Source organism: Idiotropiscis lumnitzeri, chromosome 11 (genome assembly GCF_059441095.1).
Source record: "Idiotropiscis lumnitzeri isolate Australia: NSW breed Sydney's pygmy pipehorse chromosome 11, RoL_Ilum_1.0, whole genome shotgun sequence".
NCBI classification, from domain to species: Eukaryota; Metazoa; Chordata; class Actinopteri; order Syngnathiformes; family Syngnathidae; genus Idiotropiscis; species Idiotropiscis lumnitzeri.
The window spans coordinates 4704451-4719268 of record NC_142401.1 but is presented as its reverse complement, the minus strand read 5'-3'; the positions used below and the strand labels follow the sequence as shown (position 1 = coordinate 4719268).

Genomic DNA, 14818 nt, shown 5'->3' with positions numbered 1-14818 from the left:
CATACAAATTTTTCAACCGTTACATCCTGATATTATTTGAGCCTAGAAGCTCATTTTGAATAATGTTTTTTTTTTTTTTTTTTTAGTAAAATATAGTTATCAAAATTTTATTTTTGTAAAATTGAAAATGCAAATACGTTTCAAACACGAATTGTATTAAAAAAAATCACTTAATGAATTATATTTAATTAAAACGAGCATTAATTATTATTTGTGCTTGTTTTAAATGACAGAATGCTCGCGCTTTACAAAGCGTCTTTGTTCATGACAGGTTGGGGAACGCTGACGTCATCACTAATTGGACCACTAATGCCAGTGACATGCGCCCTCTTGTGGCCATGATGAGCAAAGCGCAGGAGAAACTCCGGTGAAAGGATTGTTGGGGTCTTCTGTTAACGACTGTACCGACCTACGATACATTGAGTGGAACTCCGTCGTAAACCGAGTACGTCCTGATTCCGTCCCCTTTTGTGAATGAAACGCTGATGCAGTTAGGTCTATTTAACAATATTTACATTTGGATGTTCTTTGTTGCTATTTCCCTGGATGTTCAGAGCTATATATTTTCATGCTTTGCATTTTTGAATGACTTTCTGAACAATGTCATTTCAGTATCTTGGTTAGTGTGTGTTGTGACCAACACTGCATGAGATTGAAATACACTGTCAGGGTGTTCCTCTTGGGGATAAATGTTTAAATAAATGAGGTTCATAAGTTGGGATACTTTGGCGGAATAGCCATGGGTGTTGAATTTGTTTGGGTACAACCGGAATGATTTGTGGAGTGAAAACAGCCTTCTGGCGTGAACCGCCTATACAAACATTAGCTGGAGTAGAAAGATGAATTTTGATACAATTCATGAGGGAGGTGCAAGAAGTAAAGTGGCTGGAACAATGAATAATGCACAAGAAAACAAGTTTGCCCGTCACTAAATATTACAGGAATGCGAATAGACAATCATAGTATTAGAAGTACCGGTAACATTGATCACCGTGTAAAAATAACATCTTTATTGTACTTCAATGCAGTTGCAAATTCCTACATCAACCTTTTTTTCCCCCATTCTTCATTCTATTTTCCATCCTCAGAGAATCAGAATTCATAATCTAGTGGCAGTATATCTGCTAGAGGTGAGACAAAAAAAACAAGTTTGTGAAAGCAACCGAGGTGAGTGGTTCTTGTTCATAATTTGATTCCAGTCATTTCATTCAAAAAGATAAATATTTCATCGTATTATCTTCCAGATACAGTAAGGTTAGGAATCTTCAAATTGCACATCAACACTGAGGACACTATCACAAAAACAATAATTGCACATGTAAGCGATTCAAATTGATCTTTGGAAGGAAACCATTGTGATAATTAAAAAATAAAAAAAAAATTCAAAAATAAAATACAGTACTTAATCTCTACTGCGCAAAAAGTACAATCATATGGACACATGAATACCACGCTGGGGCAAATGTGACCGCAATGTGCAAAACTTCAAATCAGTTCAATTCCTTCAAATCGTATCTAAGAGCTACAGAGGTGTGTTTATGCATCAGAGGAGGCACTTGAGCCTGACAGCCACCCGCGGGAACAGGAAGTGCACGACACACGAAACGTGACAACACGAGGCTCATTGGGCGCCGCACGCAGCAGTGTCAGAGGTGAGCAGGGACCGTCCGCAGGGCATCCTCTGTCGTTCGACGGACGTTAACGTTCTGGAAAGAGCAACGCATCAGTGTCAGAGCTCTTATCCACCCAAAACGGACGCATGCATGTTGGCTGTCATTGAGAGCGAATTTTAGACGTCTATAGCCGTCAATGGCAGTGAATGAGTAAAAGGCTTTCTGGTTCAGGTTTTCCTTATTTTAGTGGCTTGCGTTCTGGAATTGATTTGATTTTCATCCATTTGGGACTTTTTGCATGTTACCTTTACAAAAATATTTATTTCTGACAATATTAAAATTTTGATTATTAAAGTTGAAGACAGCAGCGCTTTAAGCATTTTCCTATCAATGTGTAAATCCTCTTTGCAATGCAGTGAACTGAAAGTTTTTTTTTGAAAAAAATGGTGTCAATAACAAATAGTGAATAAAGTATTGTTGCGAAATGACTTTGACGAGTGGGCTTGGAGCAATGCTGATTGAAGTAAGTTTATTTAGAAACAACAATCTCTTCTTCATTAGGGTCACGGATTTAAGGGAAGAAAAAAAACACACATTGTCAAAAATTAACAAATTGTTGCTAGACTTCCATGATTTTTTTTTTAAATTGAGACATCCTACATAATTTGGTGATAAACCCCCCAAAAAATTGTGAAAATTAAACTATAAAGTTGTGCAATGCTGCAAGAGTACAAGTCACGTGTAAAAATAATTAACAGTTACATCAAAGTCAACACAAAAACTTCATCGGACCGCATTAGTCTTGTTACTTCACATTTGGGAGCCTCATGACGACAACAATCTTCTCATTTGTTCTCCAGAAAAAGGGAGAATGTGCCCGGCACGAGGTCCGTGTCATATGATGAGAAATAATCAAGAATGAACTGGATTCCAGTCAGCTATCACCGATCACATCTACCTAACGGACACGACGAGTGCAGGAAGTGCAGACGACGCTGGAGAGGAATAGGATGAGAGGAAGGTGGCGAGCAAAGAGGTTGGCAGGCGCGTCGGAAGGGTTACAGCGAGCGGAGGTGCGCAACGAGGCCTAAAGGAGGCCGGGGGGGAAGGAGGGGCGTGGCCTCATTGGTGAGCTGGCACTGTTAGCAGAGCCTCCTCTGACATCCGTGACACCTCTACGTTCTGTTCCATGAGGGAGGGGGGGAAAAAAAAGGCACACACACACACACACACACACACACAAACGGGGTGGGATCAAAACAACGTGGGCAAACATCGGCATGCCATTTGCCTTTGAAGCGTTACAAGTGTCACGTTAGCGACAAACATGATTTTGATCAGCAAGGGCTGTTTCCGGTCGACTCCCGTTATTCAGTTCCCGCTACGCATTCATCAGCTATAAAAATGATCGACAGATTTCTACTTTTGATGTGCAGTTAAAATCCTTTTTTTTTTTTTGTCTTCAGACACGCGTCTTCATCAAATTTCATTAGGTCAGGTTGTCATTTTCGGGAAGTCACGTCTGTGTAATGGCTTTCTTGGCAGTGCTCTTAAAATGACAATTTTGTCATTGTCATTTGTGTTGTGACAAATGTGTGAAGGGTGTGTGGGCGGGGGGGTCACTTTTTATATAGCCTGATTACTATGCCAAGTGTTGAAAAATTATCACATTGCAGCATAATGTTCAGCGCCTGAAGCAATCCGGTCTCGTTGCACTTAATGTGGGTCAGCTGGTCTGTGTGTGTGTGTGTGCGTAGACACACCTCTGGTTTCTCTCTGTGCGTGTTGACAGCATCCACGTTGAGGCCGATGGACTCCACCTTACAGCCTGATGAAAGGAGGGTGGTCTTGTCAGAAGATGGCCACGATTACACATAGTTTACGAGGAGTCTTCGATCCTGTTCCTCTGCGGCTGGTGTCCTGCCTCTTTTCTATCTCTGCCGGCTGCAACACACCCGATTCACATGATCCGGATCGTTGCGTGGCTTCTTCAGTCCTTGTCGCTAAACTGATCATGTGAATCAGGTGTGTTGCAGCATCGTGAGATGGAAAACGGGCAGGACACCGGCCGTCGAGGAACAGGATTGAGGACCCCTAGTTTATATTTTAGACAAGTGTCCTTACCGTAGGCCACTGGCGTGAGCTTCAGTACGGTATGCAACGGGCACTTCAGGTAGGGCAGCTCCTCTGTGTTGATGCAAATACAAAACAATCAGGGCAGGACTGTTTGTTTCCACTTTTTAATTTTTGTTTTGTTTTGTGCTGCAAAGAAAATTTGGCCCAGGGGTGAGCCTCAATACTTGGCGGCAGTAAAATTCACAACAAGGGAAAGTATTGTGCAGGTATAATTGCGTCGTGGGCTTGAATTTTCCAGTTGTTGTGCAGCTATTTTGTCAACATTCTTTTTGTAACCAAGGGCCGAAAAGAAGTGAGTGCTGAGAAGAAGAAAAGAAGTGCAGGAGTCGATGGAAGTTTTAACGCACAAAAAAAACATGTTTATAATTTCCAAGCTGCAGATCTCAGAACATGAGAAGATGGAGAAGCTGCAAAGTACAAAACACGTAGGCAATTTTTAAACGGTGACGCCATCGAGCCGTTCCGCCTCCCTGACTCACCTGCGGTCTTGTCCAAGAAGTAGGCCAGCAGGCAGCGCATGACGGCCTGGTGACAGATGACCAGCACGTTCTCCTGCCTCTCCAGCTCCATGATGACCGGCTCCAGGCGCTGCACCAGGTCCTCATACGACTGCACCAATAACGCAAAGTTGGGATTGAAGTGTCGATTTTTTTTTTTTTTACAATTACAAACTGCCAATGAAAAAAAATGAAACTACTGAGCAATTTATACACAGCTAAATACTATAGTGAGTGCAAGTAAGTGTGAAGGGACACCATATCTTATGGTAGAGCACATGTGTCAAACTCAAGGCCCGGGAGCCAGATGTGGCCCGCGACCTCATTTTATGTGGCCCGCGAAGGGAAAATCATCTGCTTCAACTTGCTTCTTCTAGCACATTTTCTTCACTTTTAACAACATTGAGATATGAGATATTGCCATTTATTACTGGCTTCTGATTTCAAAACGGGATCGTTCACATGACTGACCTCTCCTTTAGGGTAGCGGTAACGATATTTGTCCTGGTCCCGCAGTGCAAACTCCAGAGGGTAGTTATCTTGGATCTCCTCATACATCATCTCCTCACACACACCCTGAGGCACGCACACACAAACACATCAAAACTTGCGCCCAAAAGATGGAGCGTGATCTCTTGAGCTGCAGCTCAGCACTCACGGCGTCAATCTCATTGAGGACCTTCCACTGCTCGTAGGGCACGCTGAGCGCTTCTGCCGTCTGGATGGTTCTCTTCATTTGACTAGTCCACACTTTGAGGTCACGGATGCCCTGAGCCTGGATGAACTGACCCAGCTTCTTGCCAAACTGCCAACAGGAGAACAAGAAACAGATGCCGTCACCTCTCCTGTATGCCGGCGCCACACTTTTGGCGGCCACGTCTTCCGTACCTCTTTGCCTCGCGGTGTGAGTCCAGAGTCCCCGCCGATGCAACCCTTGACATTGAGCTCGCTCTCTCCATGACGGCACAGGTAGATGGAGCGAGGCGTGATGTGGATGTTCATGAGATAGTAGACGATCCGACTCTGGATGTGGTCCAACACACGGTTGACCAAATAGCGCTGGCCCACGTCCATAATTTTGATGTAGGAGAGGTCCCTAAAGAGAAAATGAGTGAGCCTCCATGCTTTACTTGGACTCCTCGGTACAATCAATCCCACTCCATTGCGGGTTCCGAGTCGCAGATTTTTGTCCAGTTATAACTCATTTTTTGGCCAATGTGTAGATGTGAAAGAAGAATAAAAAAACAGGAAATACTTCAAGATCAGCCTCATTCTGGTTGAGATTAGAAAACGATTATAGAATGTCTCAATCCTCGCCAATCCTGCATTCTACGCCAACAAAGATTCATTTCATAAGGTATCACTTTTTATTGTCAAATGATGAATTTGCTCTGTCATTTCATCTCCGCTGCACTCAGAATCCTATTTTTTTGGATAAAATCAAACTCAAATTTTTGGCCGGCGGGAACAAGCTGTTAGAATGCATATTGTTTTTGGTGTTCACGATTCTATAAATATTCGATACACTAATCATGCCACTCAGTCTCACCTGTCCAAGACCTCATCCAGGGTCTCATAAGAGTTTTCATAACACTTGATCCTCTTCATGAAGTCTTCCACCGCCTCCTCAGTGTTGCAGTTGGTGTAATCAGGGCTGCCCAGCTTCACTTGCTAAAGAAAAACACACACACACACACACAAAAAAATGAGGACGAAGGACACGCATAATCTGAATCACAAATTTACAAACTCACCACAATGTTCTCCTGGATTACGTCAGGGTCTTCACACACAGATTCCACAAAGAACACCTGACAAAAACATGCAAGCGCACTTTTAAATTAAAAGCTGAATCACAAAATGTGCAAAAAATAAAATAAAAAAGGCAAACTATTGACCATTCCGATCATTTTATTTCTTACCTTGAGTCCATTCTGCTCTGCAAATTCGATGATGGTTTCCCTTCTTTCTCGGGTGGTGTTTGTTGCATCAAAAACCTGCGCCCCACAAAGAGGAACAATGAAGGCACCGCACACTGTGAAACTCAGCAACATCAAACACCGAAGCCGACGTGGGACCGACCGCAACTTGGCCTCCTTCTTCTGTGAGGTACTGTCGCACATCGTTTAAAGCCGCCGAAGCGCATTGTCTGCAAAGATCGCATGTCAGCAAACTGATAGGCATCAAAAGAATGCTTAGAGAGTCTTACCGTCTGATCTTTAACCCTTCCTCATTGTCTGGACGGAAGAACTCAAAGGACTTATAGATCTTCACACACTCTCTTCTGTATTGTCCTACATTGAACTCTGGAGAACACATAAGGATTCTCATCAATTTTAAGATTACTCCTGATTATCCTTTAAAGAAGTCTTGCCTCCCTTCAGTTAATATTTCGCCAAATATAAAAACAGAGGTAGAAATATGTACCTCTGGTGGGAACCCCAATCCAGTTGAGGTAGCGGGTCAGCTTCTTGGAGATGTAGGTCTTCCCCCGAGCGGGAAGGCCCACCGTCACTATCAGGGTAGGACAGTTGGTCATACATACTGCAAAGGAAGACAAATATTCGGGATGAGACATTATCTTGCTACACTACATCTTCCATCAAGAATTACAATTAATATTGCCTTTATTAGTCCCACAATGGGGAAATTCGAGATTCGAACCCAGGCCTCCTGGGGAGACTGGGTCCTGAACGCGGCGCCTTAGACCACTCGGCCATCCTGGCAGCCAATTACGTTTATGCTGGATCTTCTCAATATTGGCAACACATCAATAGTCAAGTTGCCTGACAGAGCCTGAGAGAATCTGTTTGCACAGATGAGTGGGTCACAGGGCAGAGTGGCCAAATAGCATCTTGATTTTATCAGTCAGCATTTAATAGCGCCAACTCGAGCACAAGACAGATGAAGATGCCAAACACTTGCGCAATTTGATAGATAGATAAGAGCCATGCATTAACTTGCGTTAGCAATAATAGACGTGCTGTTGTGGTACTTAAGTTCATTTTCGCAATAAACATTGACATTTGTTTGAATGTTTTTTTTAATGAACACTTAAAGCATTTTCATAAAAAAAATAAAAATACGAATAAAACTAAACGTAAGTAATAAACCTACTCAAAAACTTTTTAAAAGTAACTGTTTAAAATAAGCTACATTTTCATTATTTTTTTCATTTTGTACATTTATTTCATTCATTTAAAAAAAAAAAAAATATATATATATATATATATATAAGTACAAATGTTTTCCGATCTAGAACGAAACGGAGCCCAAAAAAGTCCGATTTCATCTGTCCCGTTTTGTACCGATAATCAAATGACGTAAGAAAAAAGTATCATAATACAAAATAAAAAAAACATTCAGTTGCCACGGATTTAATCAAAACCGACTAAAAATAACTCATGAAAAATTAAAAACATTACAAGTCTGGCTTAACTAGTAGAATCTTGTAATTCTAGTAGCACGCAGTAATCTAGTGCAGTTTTTTCCCTTTTCTTTCATGCCGAGCCGTTTGAGCGTTTATCAATCACAAGTGCGCTGAATTATTCATGCAAACAAATGAGCAAGATCCATGCACTAGTGTGCGCCGTTAAAAGCGTGTTTGCTGTGCCCGCTACAGTGACGGAACACGTGCACAAGCCACACTTCGTGCACGTGTCGTGTGCACATGAACAAATAAAGCAAAAGATGATTCATAGTCATATACGTACACGACGAGACGCCATAAATCGTTCAGTGGCGTTCCGTCGCGTCGCTCCGAACGCCGTCGTAAAGCGAGGACCCCTGCAAACGAATGAGCTCCGAGGCTTGTCGCATCGTTGAGCGATGGCGACTGCAGTCCGCGTCACACACGTGACTACCACGCCGACAGCGGACGCTTCGCTCGGTTCGCCTCCAGTCGTCACGGCTCCTTTTCTGCTCGGCCCCTCCGACGTGTGACTGAGGCGCAGGAGGACCGCATTAGCAGCTAACGGTTTATTTAAGCTAGCAGCACTTGACGGAACTTGACTGTTTTAGCGCACGGCGTTCAAAGAAAACAAATTACGAAACAACAAAAAAAACCGAGTCGCGTTCTTATTTATCGACAAAATAACATCAAACGAGGGCCACGGCGCGGCCATACGCACCCTTCCTTTGAGAAATGTGCCTCTCCGGAAGGCCATTTTTACACGGCATCCAGATCTTCTTGAGAGGGTTCTGTGTGAGTTCCCGCGGATTCGGCGGAGGCGACGTGTCCTCCATTGCGTCTTGCGGCGACGTGGAAGCCGCCGCGGGGGGGACGCGGGGTCTTTTCCCGCGATGCTGCTCCGAAGGTGACCGGGGTTTCATGGTGGGAGCTCGACGGACAAGGATGTAGCCACCCGTCACTGTCTCAGCCTCCCACTTGATCGCGCTATGTGACGTCACGTGCCGCGTCGTCTCGCGAACGTTGGTCGTAATGATCATAATGCACGCGCAGCCACATTTAACCGTAATTCACATCACACCGACACAGACGACGACGAACAATTTCAAGGACACGTCACTGAAGTCTTTTTATTTTACGTCATTGAAGTCTTAAATGCTCCATGTATTCATTTACACGCACACTGTCGGCAAATTTACATTTAGCCTATTTTTCTGAAATCATACATCTTGCTTTCATTTCAAATGAGATATTTAAATGACATAGTGTACAAGAGCATGTGTTTTGTTTTGCTTTTTACTAGTCTGCACAGTAGTGGAGTACCTCATGGTAAACAACATCCACTAGATGGCAGCATTGTGCTTTTTCCTCACACAAAGCATGTTGACGCCAGCTTGTGTATTTAATCATTATCGTTGTCAGCGAATCAATCCAGAAATAACTCGGGTACATGTCCCATCACAATGTTGATGGAATATGTTTCTGCCTTTCTGAATAACACAATGCGACAAGCCGTAAAAACAAGTCACATTCATTATTGTTTACGCTGTCTTTTGCAGTACAACTACTGAAATATTTGACATGTTTACAGTGACAACAAAGGATTTAATCTTTTTATAGTGTTTATATTTTGACTGATTCAAAAAAAATGTATAGTGTTATTGCTGATAAAAGTCTTTTGAATGTAACAGCGCAGTCCATGTACTTTAATTGCCTGGCTATATTAAACTTACTACAGATGAGCAACAGGCTATATGTGACCCACATATACCATGGTAGCATAGCCTTTCAATTAAATTGCTCCTTAATTCGCATAAACTGGACTCAAATGTGTGTCAGCATGCCAACTCTTGCCCATTTTAGCTGATATGATACTTTACAAATTAAATTCTCCCAGGGCTGAAGGAGGGCTGAGAAAATTGAATAGTGAGCCGGTCCAATTTTTGACCAAAGTTGGGTTATTTTCAACCCAGAAGTTTTGTCTCTCTCTTTAGCCCCAGTGTAGTGCCTGAACCCACTTGACTTTTTTTTACTGCGTGAGAATCATCACAGATATGTGAGCCTTACTTACGCTCTTAAAACGGCTGGGTCAAAAATAACCCAATTTTAGTAAAAATAAATAAATAAGATAGGACCAACCCACTTCTTGAGTCAATCTAACCCAACTTTCAAAACAACACTTCAACAAAACAACCCAATTTAGTTTTTGATAGAAAATAACCCAAAATTGGGCCAAATTGACCCAAGCAGCGACCTAAACCCAATTGACTTTATATGAGCATTAGCACAGTTAGTAAACTCTTAAACTATAGGTAAAAAAAAAAAAATCAGTCAAAAGTTAAGACCAGCCACAACTTGGGTCATTTTGACCCAATTTTAAAAACATCCTGATTTCTTTTTTCCTCTTTTTTTTTGTACAAAACAACCCAATTTGTTTTTTGAAACAAAAACAACTCAAGATTGTGAGATGGCCCCACGTAGCTGCTCGGTCCATTTTAGGAGCAGGATAATTTTTAGGTTATTTGAGCCAGTTTTAAGGTTGTACGCACAAATGTAGATTAACCGCGTAAGTCGTAACTCGGGTCCCCTTCATAGGACTCCCCTCCTTCGAGCAGCTAACATATATTAGCCCGAACTGCACCCTAAATGAGCAGGACCAGTGCCTCCGGTCCTTATTGATCACAAAAACGATCGATCGGCACACACACCTCCACTTTAAACATGCACATTGACGAGATGGCTCCATGTGTAGGTAAATGCTATTGGCTACGCGTTCAACGAGCCATCAAAAAATGAGCGAGAAGCTCTGCATCAGCATGGCGAACGTCAAAATAAGCAAACGAGTGATGATCTGCTTGCATTTCATCGACAGCGAAACGCATTGTCAAATGTATGCGTTGGAACACAAAGCGTTTTACAAAGCAGAAAGCAGCGTTGGGAGGTTGTTGTTGTTGTTATGTAGGGTAAAGGTCTCGCCTCAGTGACAGCGCCAGCGCCAGCGCAGAGACAGCACGTCCACTCTTGTTTACGTCTCCCTCGCGCGCCTTCGCCCCGCGTTCAGAAGCAGCATTCCAGCCCAGGACAACAACGACAAACGGAAGCTTTCTTACCCGCTCTGCCCTGGTTCTGTCCCGGCTTGGATCGGCCGCAGCAGCCTCTCATCATGGACCGTCTGTCTGCCGATGGAGCCACGAGCCAAGCGCCGCTCTGATGCTTATTACTGGGAACACACACGCACTCTCACACGCACGCACGCGCGCACACACGCACGCACAGTGTGCGTGTGTGTGTGTGTGTGTGTGAAGCGAGAAGCAAGGCTTTTTGTAAAAATTAGGTGGCAGTACCTGCCTCCCCGTGCACCCTCCCACACGCGTATGGCAAGCCGTTTGAGCATTTATTCCATATCCTTGATATCACACATTTGTGTGTTTCACTAGTACGGTCTTTTCCAGCACTAGTTATACATTCAGCTACACTAGTGATGCCCTCTGTCGTACTAGTTGCACAGAAATTCTGACAAGTGACTCATTTTCAGCAACATGTAACTAGTAAAACGTGGATTATTCCAACATGTTAACTAGTGACATATGATTTCCTACACTAGTTCACTAGTGAGAGCGAAAATACACACTAGTTAACTAGTAACGGATAAAATACTTACTAGTTCACTTGTGAAAGCCCTTTAAGCCTTGATATTTAACTAGTAACTTTCAAAAATGTTACTTGTCAACTAGTGATACTCCAAATTTCCACTAGTTGCACTAGTGAGAAATTTTGACTGAACTAGTTCAACTAGTGAGGTCCAAAATGTTTACTAGTTGAACGAGTGGATGCCAAACTGCTCACTAGTCAACTAGTTACACAAAAAACTAATGAGAAGGTGGGGCAGATGTGTGCATCCAAGATTCCTATTGGCTCTACAGTTAAATGCACTAATCAGAATTCAGCTTTTGTCATTGTCCCACCCACTTTATTAGTGCATGTTTTACACTAGTTGACTAGTGGTCCTGGGGAACTGAAGCTAGTTTACTAGCAGCTGCCTATGGCAAGCCGTTTGAGCATTTATTCCATATCCTTGATATCACACATTTGTGTGTTTCACTAGTACGGTCTTTTCCAGCACTAGTTATACATTCAGCTACACTAGTGATGCCCTCTGTCGTACTAGTTGCACAGAAATTCTGACAAGTGACTCATTTTCAGCAACATGTAACTAGTAAAACGTGGATTATTCCAACATGTTAACTAGTGACATATGATTTCCTACACTAGTTCACTAGTGAGAGCGAAAATACACACTAGTTAACTAGTAACGGATAAAATACTTACTAGTTCACTTGTGAAAGCCCTTTAAGCCTTGATATTTAACTAGTAACTTTCAAAAATGTTACTTGTCAACTAGTGATACTCCAAATTTCCACTAGTTGCACTAGTGAGAAATTTTGACTGAACTAGTTCAACTAGTGAGGTCCAAAATGTTTACTAGTTGAACGAGTGGATGCCAAACTGCTCACTTGCCATACACGCGCACACGCACGCACGAACACACCCACCCTCCCACATGCTCCAAGGAAGTGTCCCCACTATAAGACTGACAGTTCCCATGACAGTGATAGTTAAATATAGCTGCAGGAAACGTAGGAAAGGAAACGAACACGCTCACACGCACACACACACACACCCCCCCCCACACACACACACACACACGCATGTTAAGGGCACTTTTTGTGCATTATCATTGATATCCGTCTCACCGTCTTACAAATGAAGCACCAGATGTTAACTATAGTAGAATTGTATATTTGGACTAGTAAGACGAAGTTGTCAACTAGTGTAGTTTTTTTTCTTACTGGTGACCAGTAGTTGTCCAACTCGTGAGGACAAAGAGCACACCAGTATATGGATCTTAACTTCAGTGACACCTCTCGCAGGCAGAGAGGGAGTCATTTAACACTGTTATTTATCTTTTCCGTCTCCCTCCCACATTCCTGAAACACTTTAATAATAATAGGTTCATTGAAGCCGCTAAATATTCCATCGTTGTGAATGTTTCTTTCATAATGCTATTATGTGCCCGATGAGAGGCTGGAGATTAATTTGAGCACTCCATTTTGTCTCAGTTTGCCGAGCAAGTTATTATTCAACAATAGATTCCTCAAAATGAACTGAGTTCAATAAAGGAATCCATCATTAATCGATTATTATGTCCACTCTTGGTACGTCACGCATAGTGAAAAAGTACCTACTTTTTTTTCTATATTGTCAAAAACTGTAATTATCCAACAGAAAAAAAAAATCGTTTTTTTTTTATTGTGATTTTATTTATTTACTAAAACTATTCAGTTGCTTGCTACAGTGTGGGAAAATGACTCGGCCCCTAAACTTCATAACTGGTTGGGCCACCCTCAGCAGCAACAACTCAAAGCAACCGTTTCCTAGAACAGGCGAAGAGTCTTTCACATCTCTGCGGAGATATTTTGGCCCACTTATCCGTACAGAATTGATTTAACTCAGCAAGTCTGGAGTGTCATGCCACAGAATATCAGTCCTGACTTTGACTATTATATTAACACTATGAACGTTTAGAATTTTCAATCAACCTAACATATTTCTTTTAACAGTGGAAAAACACGCAAATGAGAGTCAAACCCAGATCTTTTTACCGCGTAGACAACAATGACGAGTTGCTCGTTCACATGCTGGAAGAGAAATATCGCAGGAAGAGACTTGCAGGACTTGTTTGACTTCAATGTTGTTTTACGTCAGGTTGTTTGCTTTTGATGTTATTATTTCTTTAATAACCTATCCCTCAATTAATTGCTCATCAAGCAAGTTTGAAATTCATTCACTGAACTATCGTTTGTCTGTTCGGGAAACAAGTAATGATGATCTTAATCAATAAATATTAACAATGTATTTAAAAACAATCTGCTATTTGTTGAATACTACATTTATGGATAGTGGCATTTTAAACAAGGTGTAGAAAAACGGCAAAGCAAATATAACAACAAAGACATATGTACCAAAATAAGTCAGTTGGGAGAGCGTTAGCCGGAAGATCTAAATATCTTTGGTTTGGTTTTGCCTGTAATGTTCATGCTTGTAAGACAGTGACCAGACCCTGCAAGAACTGTGAGGTGCAGCCCATGCTACGTGCACTTCCTTCTGATGAGACTCCAAAAAAAAAAAAAAAAATTCCTGCATGACCTACGACCCATTAGAGAAACCAGGACAGTACATGATCAAGTCACTTGCGACAATAAGCAAGTCGACTGTTCACACCCACAACGGCGCAATCCTCCTCTTTCTAACTGCACCAAGCTGTGTGCATCTGCAAAAATACCAAAACTTGGCATAGCCCCCCCCTTTGCACCAGGCTTGCACCCTGACAATCAAACATCGTCCACGTAACGAGGCATATTGAAGAGAAACCAAAGGACAAAATCTGAGTGTAGAAAACACCTCGAGTGCTAATCCACCAGATTTGAGGTGACACAGTCATGGGTCCAAAGGCACTCAACTTGACCTTAAACACATTCCTCCCGAAAGGCCAACGTGTCCCACTCCTCGCTTCTCCCCCACACATGACATCCTTCACTCCAATTGGCGTCACATCAATGCCCCGGGCAGCTTGCCCCGCTCACACCTACACACACCCACAGCGACACACATCACAACATACCAGTCCGACCAGTCTCACTGTGCCTTATCGCAGTCAAATACAAGGAACTTTTTTTTTTTTTTTCCACATTATCTGGAGTTTCTCATTCTTACCGCACACGCCACAAGAAAGGCAGTTCAAGAATGGTCACACGGATGACATACTACCGATGACTCGGTCATAAGTCCGGCAAGCTTATCGGACCCATCCCACACACGCAGCATCAAACGTAGCCGTGACACATGAATAGATCATTTTTCTTTTTTTCTTTTGTTTTGGTTTGAACTTCCAAAACAGCTGATTTTGTGACATCCTGCCACCTCTGTTTCTGAAAGTTTTATTTGAGTGTGTTGGTGACTCCATCCGCCCATTTTCTACAGTCACATGCGCAGACATTTCTGGAGACAAATCATCAACCCCAAATCCGAAAGGGCACCAATCCCCTAAATTATTTTTTTTTTTTTAAAAAGGGGAGTAGATGTATTGCACTTGGCTATTCATT

General features: G+C 42.4%; 1 protein-coding gene across 4 annotated transcripts; it reads right to left on the bottom strand.

The window, feature by feature from the left end:
* Positions 1–987: 987 nt before the first annotated feature.
* On the bottom strand, positions 988–10983 carry pfkfb4a (6-phosphofructo-2-kinase/fructose-2,6-biphosphatase 4a). 4 transcript variants are annotated; one of them, XM_088308901.1, is made up of 14 exons: positions 10766–10983; positions 6674–6790; positions 6456–6552; positions 6329–6395; positions 6169–6243; positions 6001–6057; positions 5796–5917; positions 5135–5342; positions 4905–5051; positions 4718–4822; positions 4229–4358; positions 3738–3800; positions 3377–3441; positions 988–1706 (listed from the first exon to the last, which is right to left on the bottom strand). In XM_088308901.1, exons 1-14 carry the CDS (start codon positions 10818–10820, stop codon positions 1647–1649), a joined length of 1368 nt encoding a protein of 455 aa, XP_088165027.1. In that variant the 5' UTR covers positions 10821–10983; the 3' UTR covers positions 988–1646. The 4 variants fall into 4 exon arrangements, with proteins under 4 accessions (XP_088165027.1, XP_088165025.1, XP_088165026.1 ...); XM_088308899.1 differs by lacking the exon at positions 10766–10983 and adding an exon at positions 8377–8699; XM_088308900.1 differs by lacking the exon at positions 988–1706 and adding an exon at positions 2126–2795 and having other exon boundaries at positions 10766–10982.
* Between the last annotated feature and the right edge of the window lie 3835 nt (positions 10984–14818).

Coding starts and splice junctions, on each gene's coding strand:
- pfkfb4a (XM_088308899.1), bottom strand. CDS start 8,695: ATGATCATTACGACCAACGTTCGCGAGACGACGCGGCACGTGACGTCA. Junction 6,791..8,376: donor GCACATTTCTCAAAGGAAGG/GTGCGTATGGCC, acceptor CTTCCTTTGCAG/TATGTATGACCAACTGTCCT. Junction 6,244..6,328: donor AAGAAGGAGGCCAAGTTGCG/GTCGGTCCCACG, acceptor TGTGGGGCGCAG/GTTTTTGATGCAACAAACAC.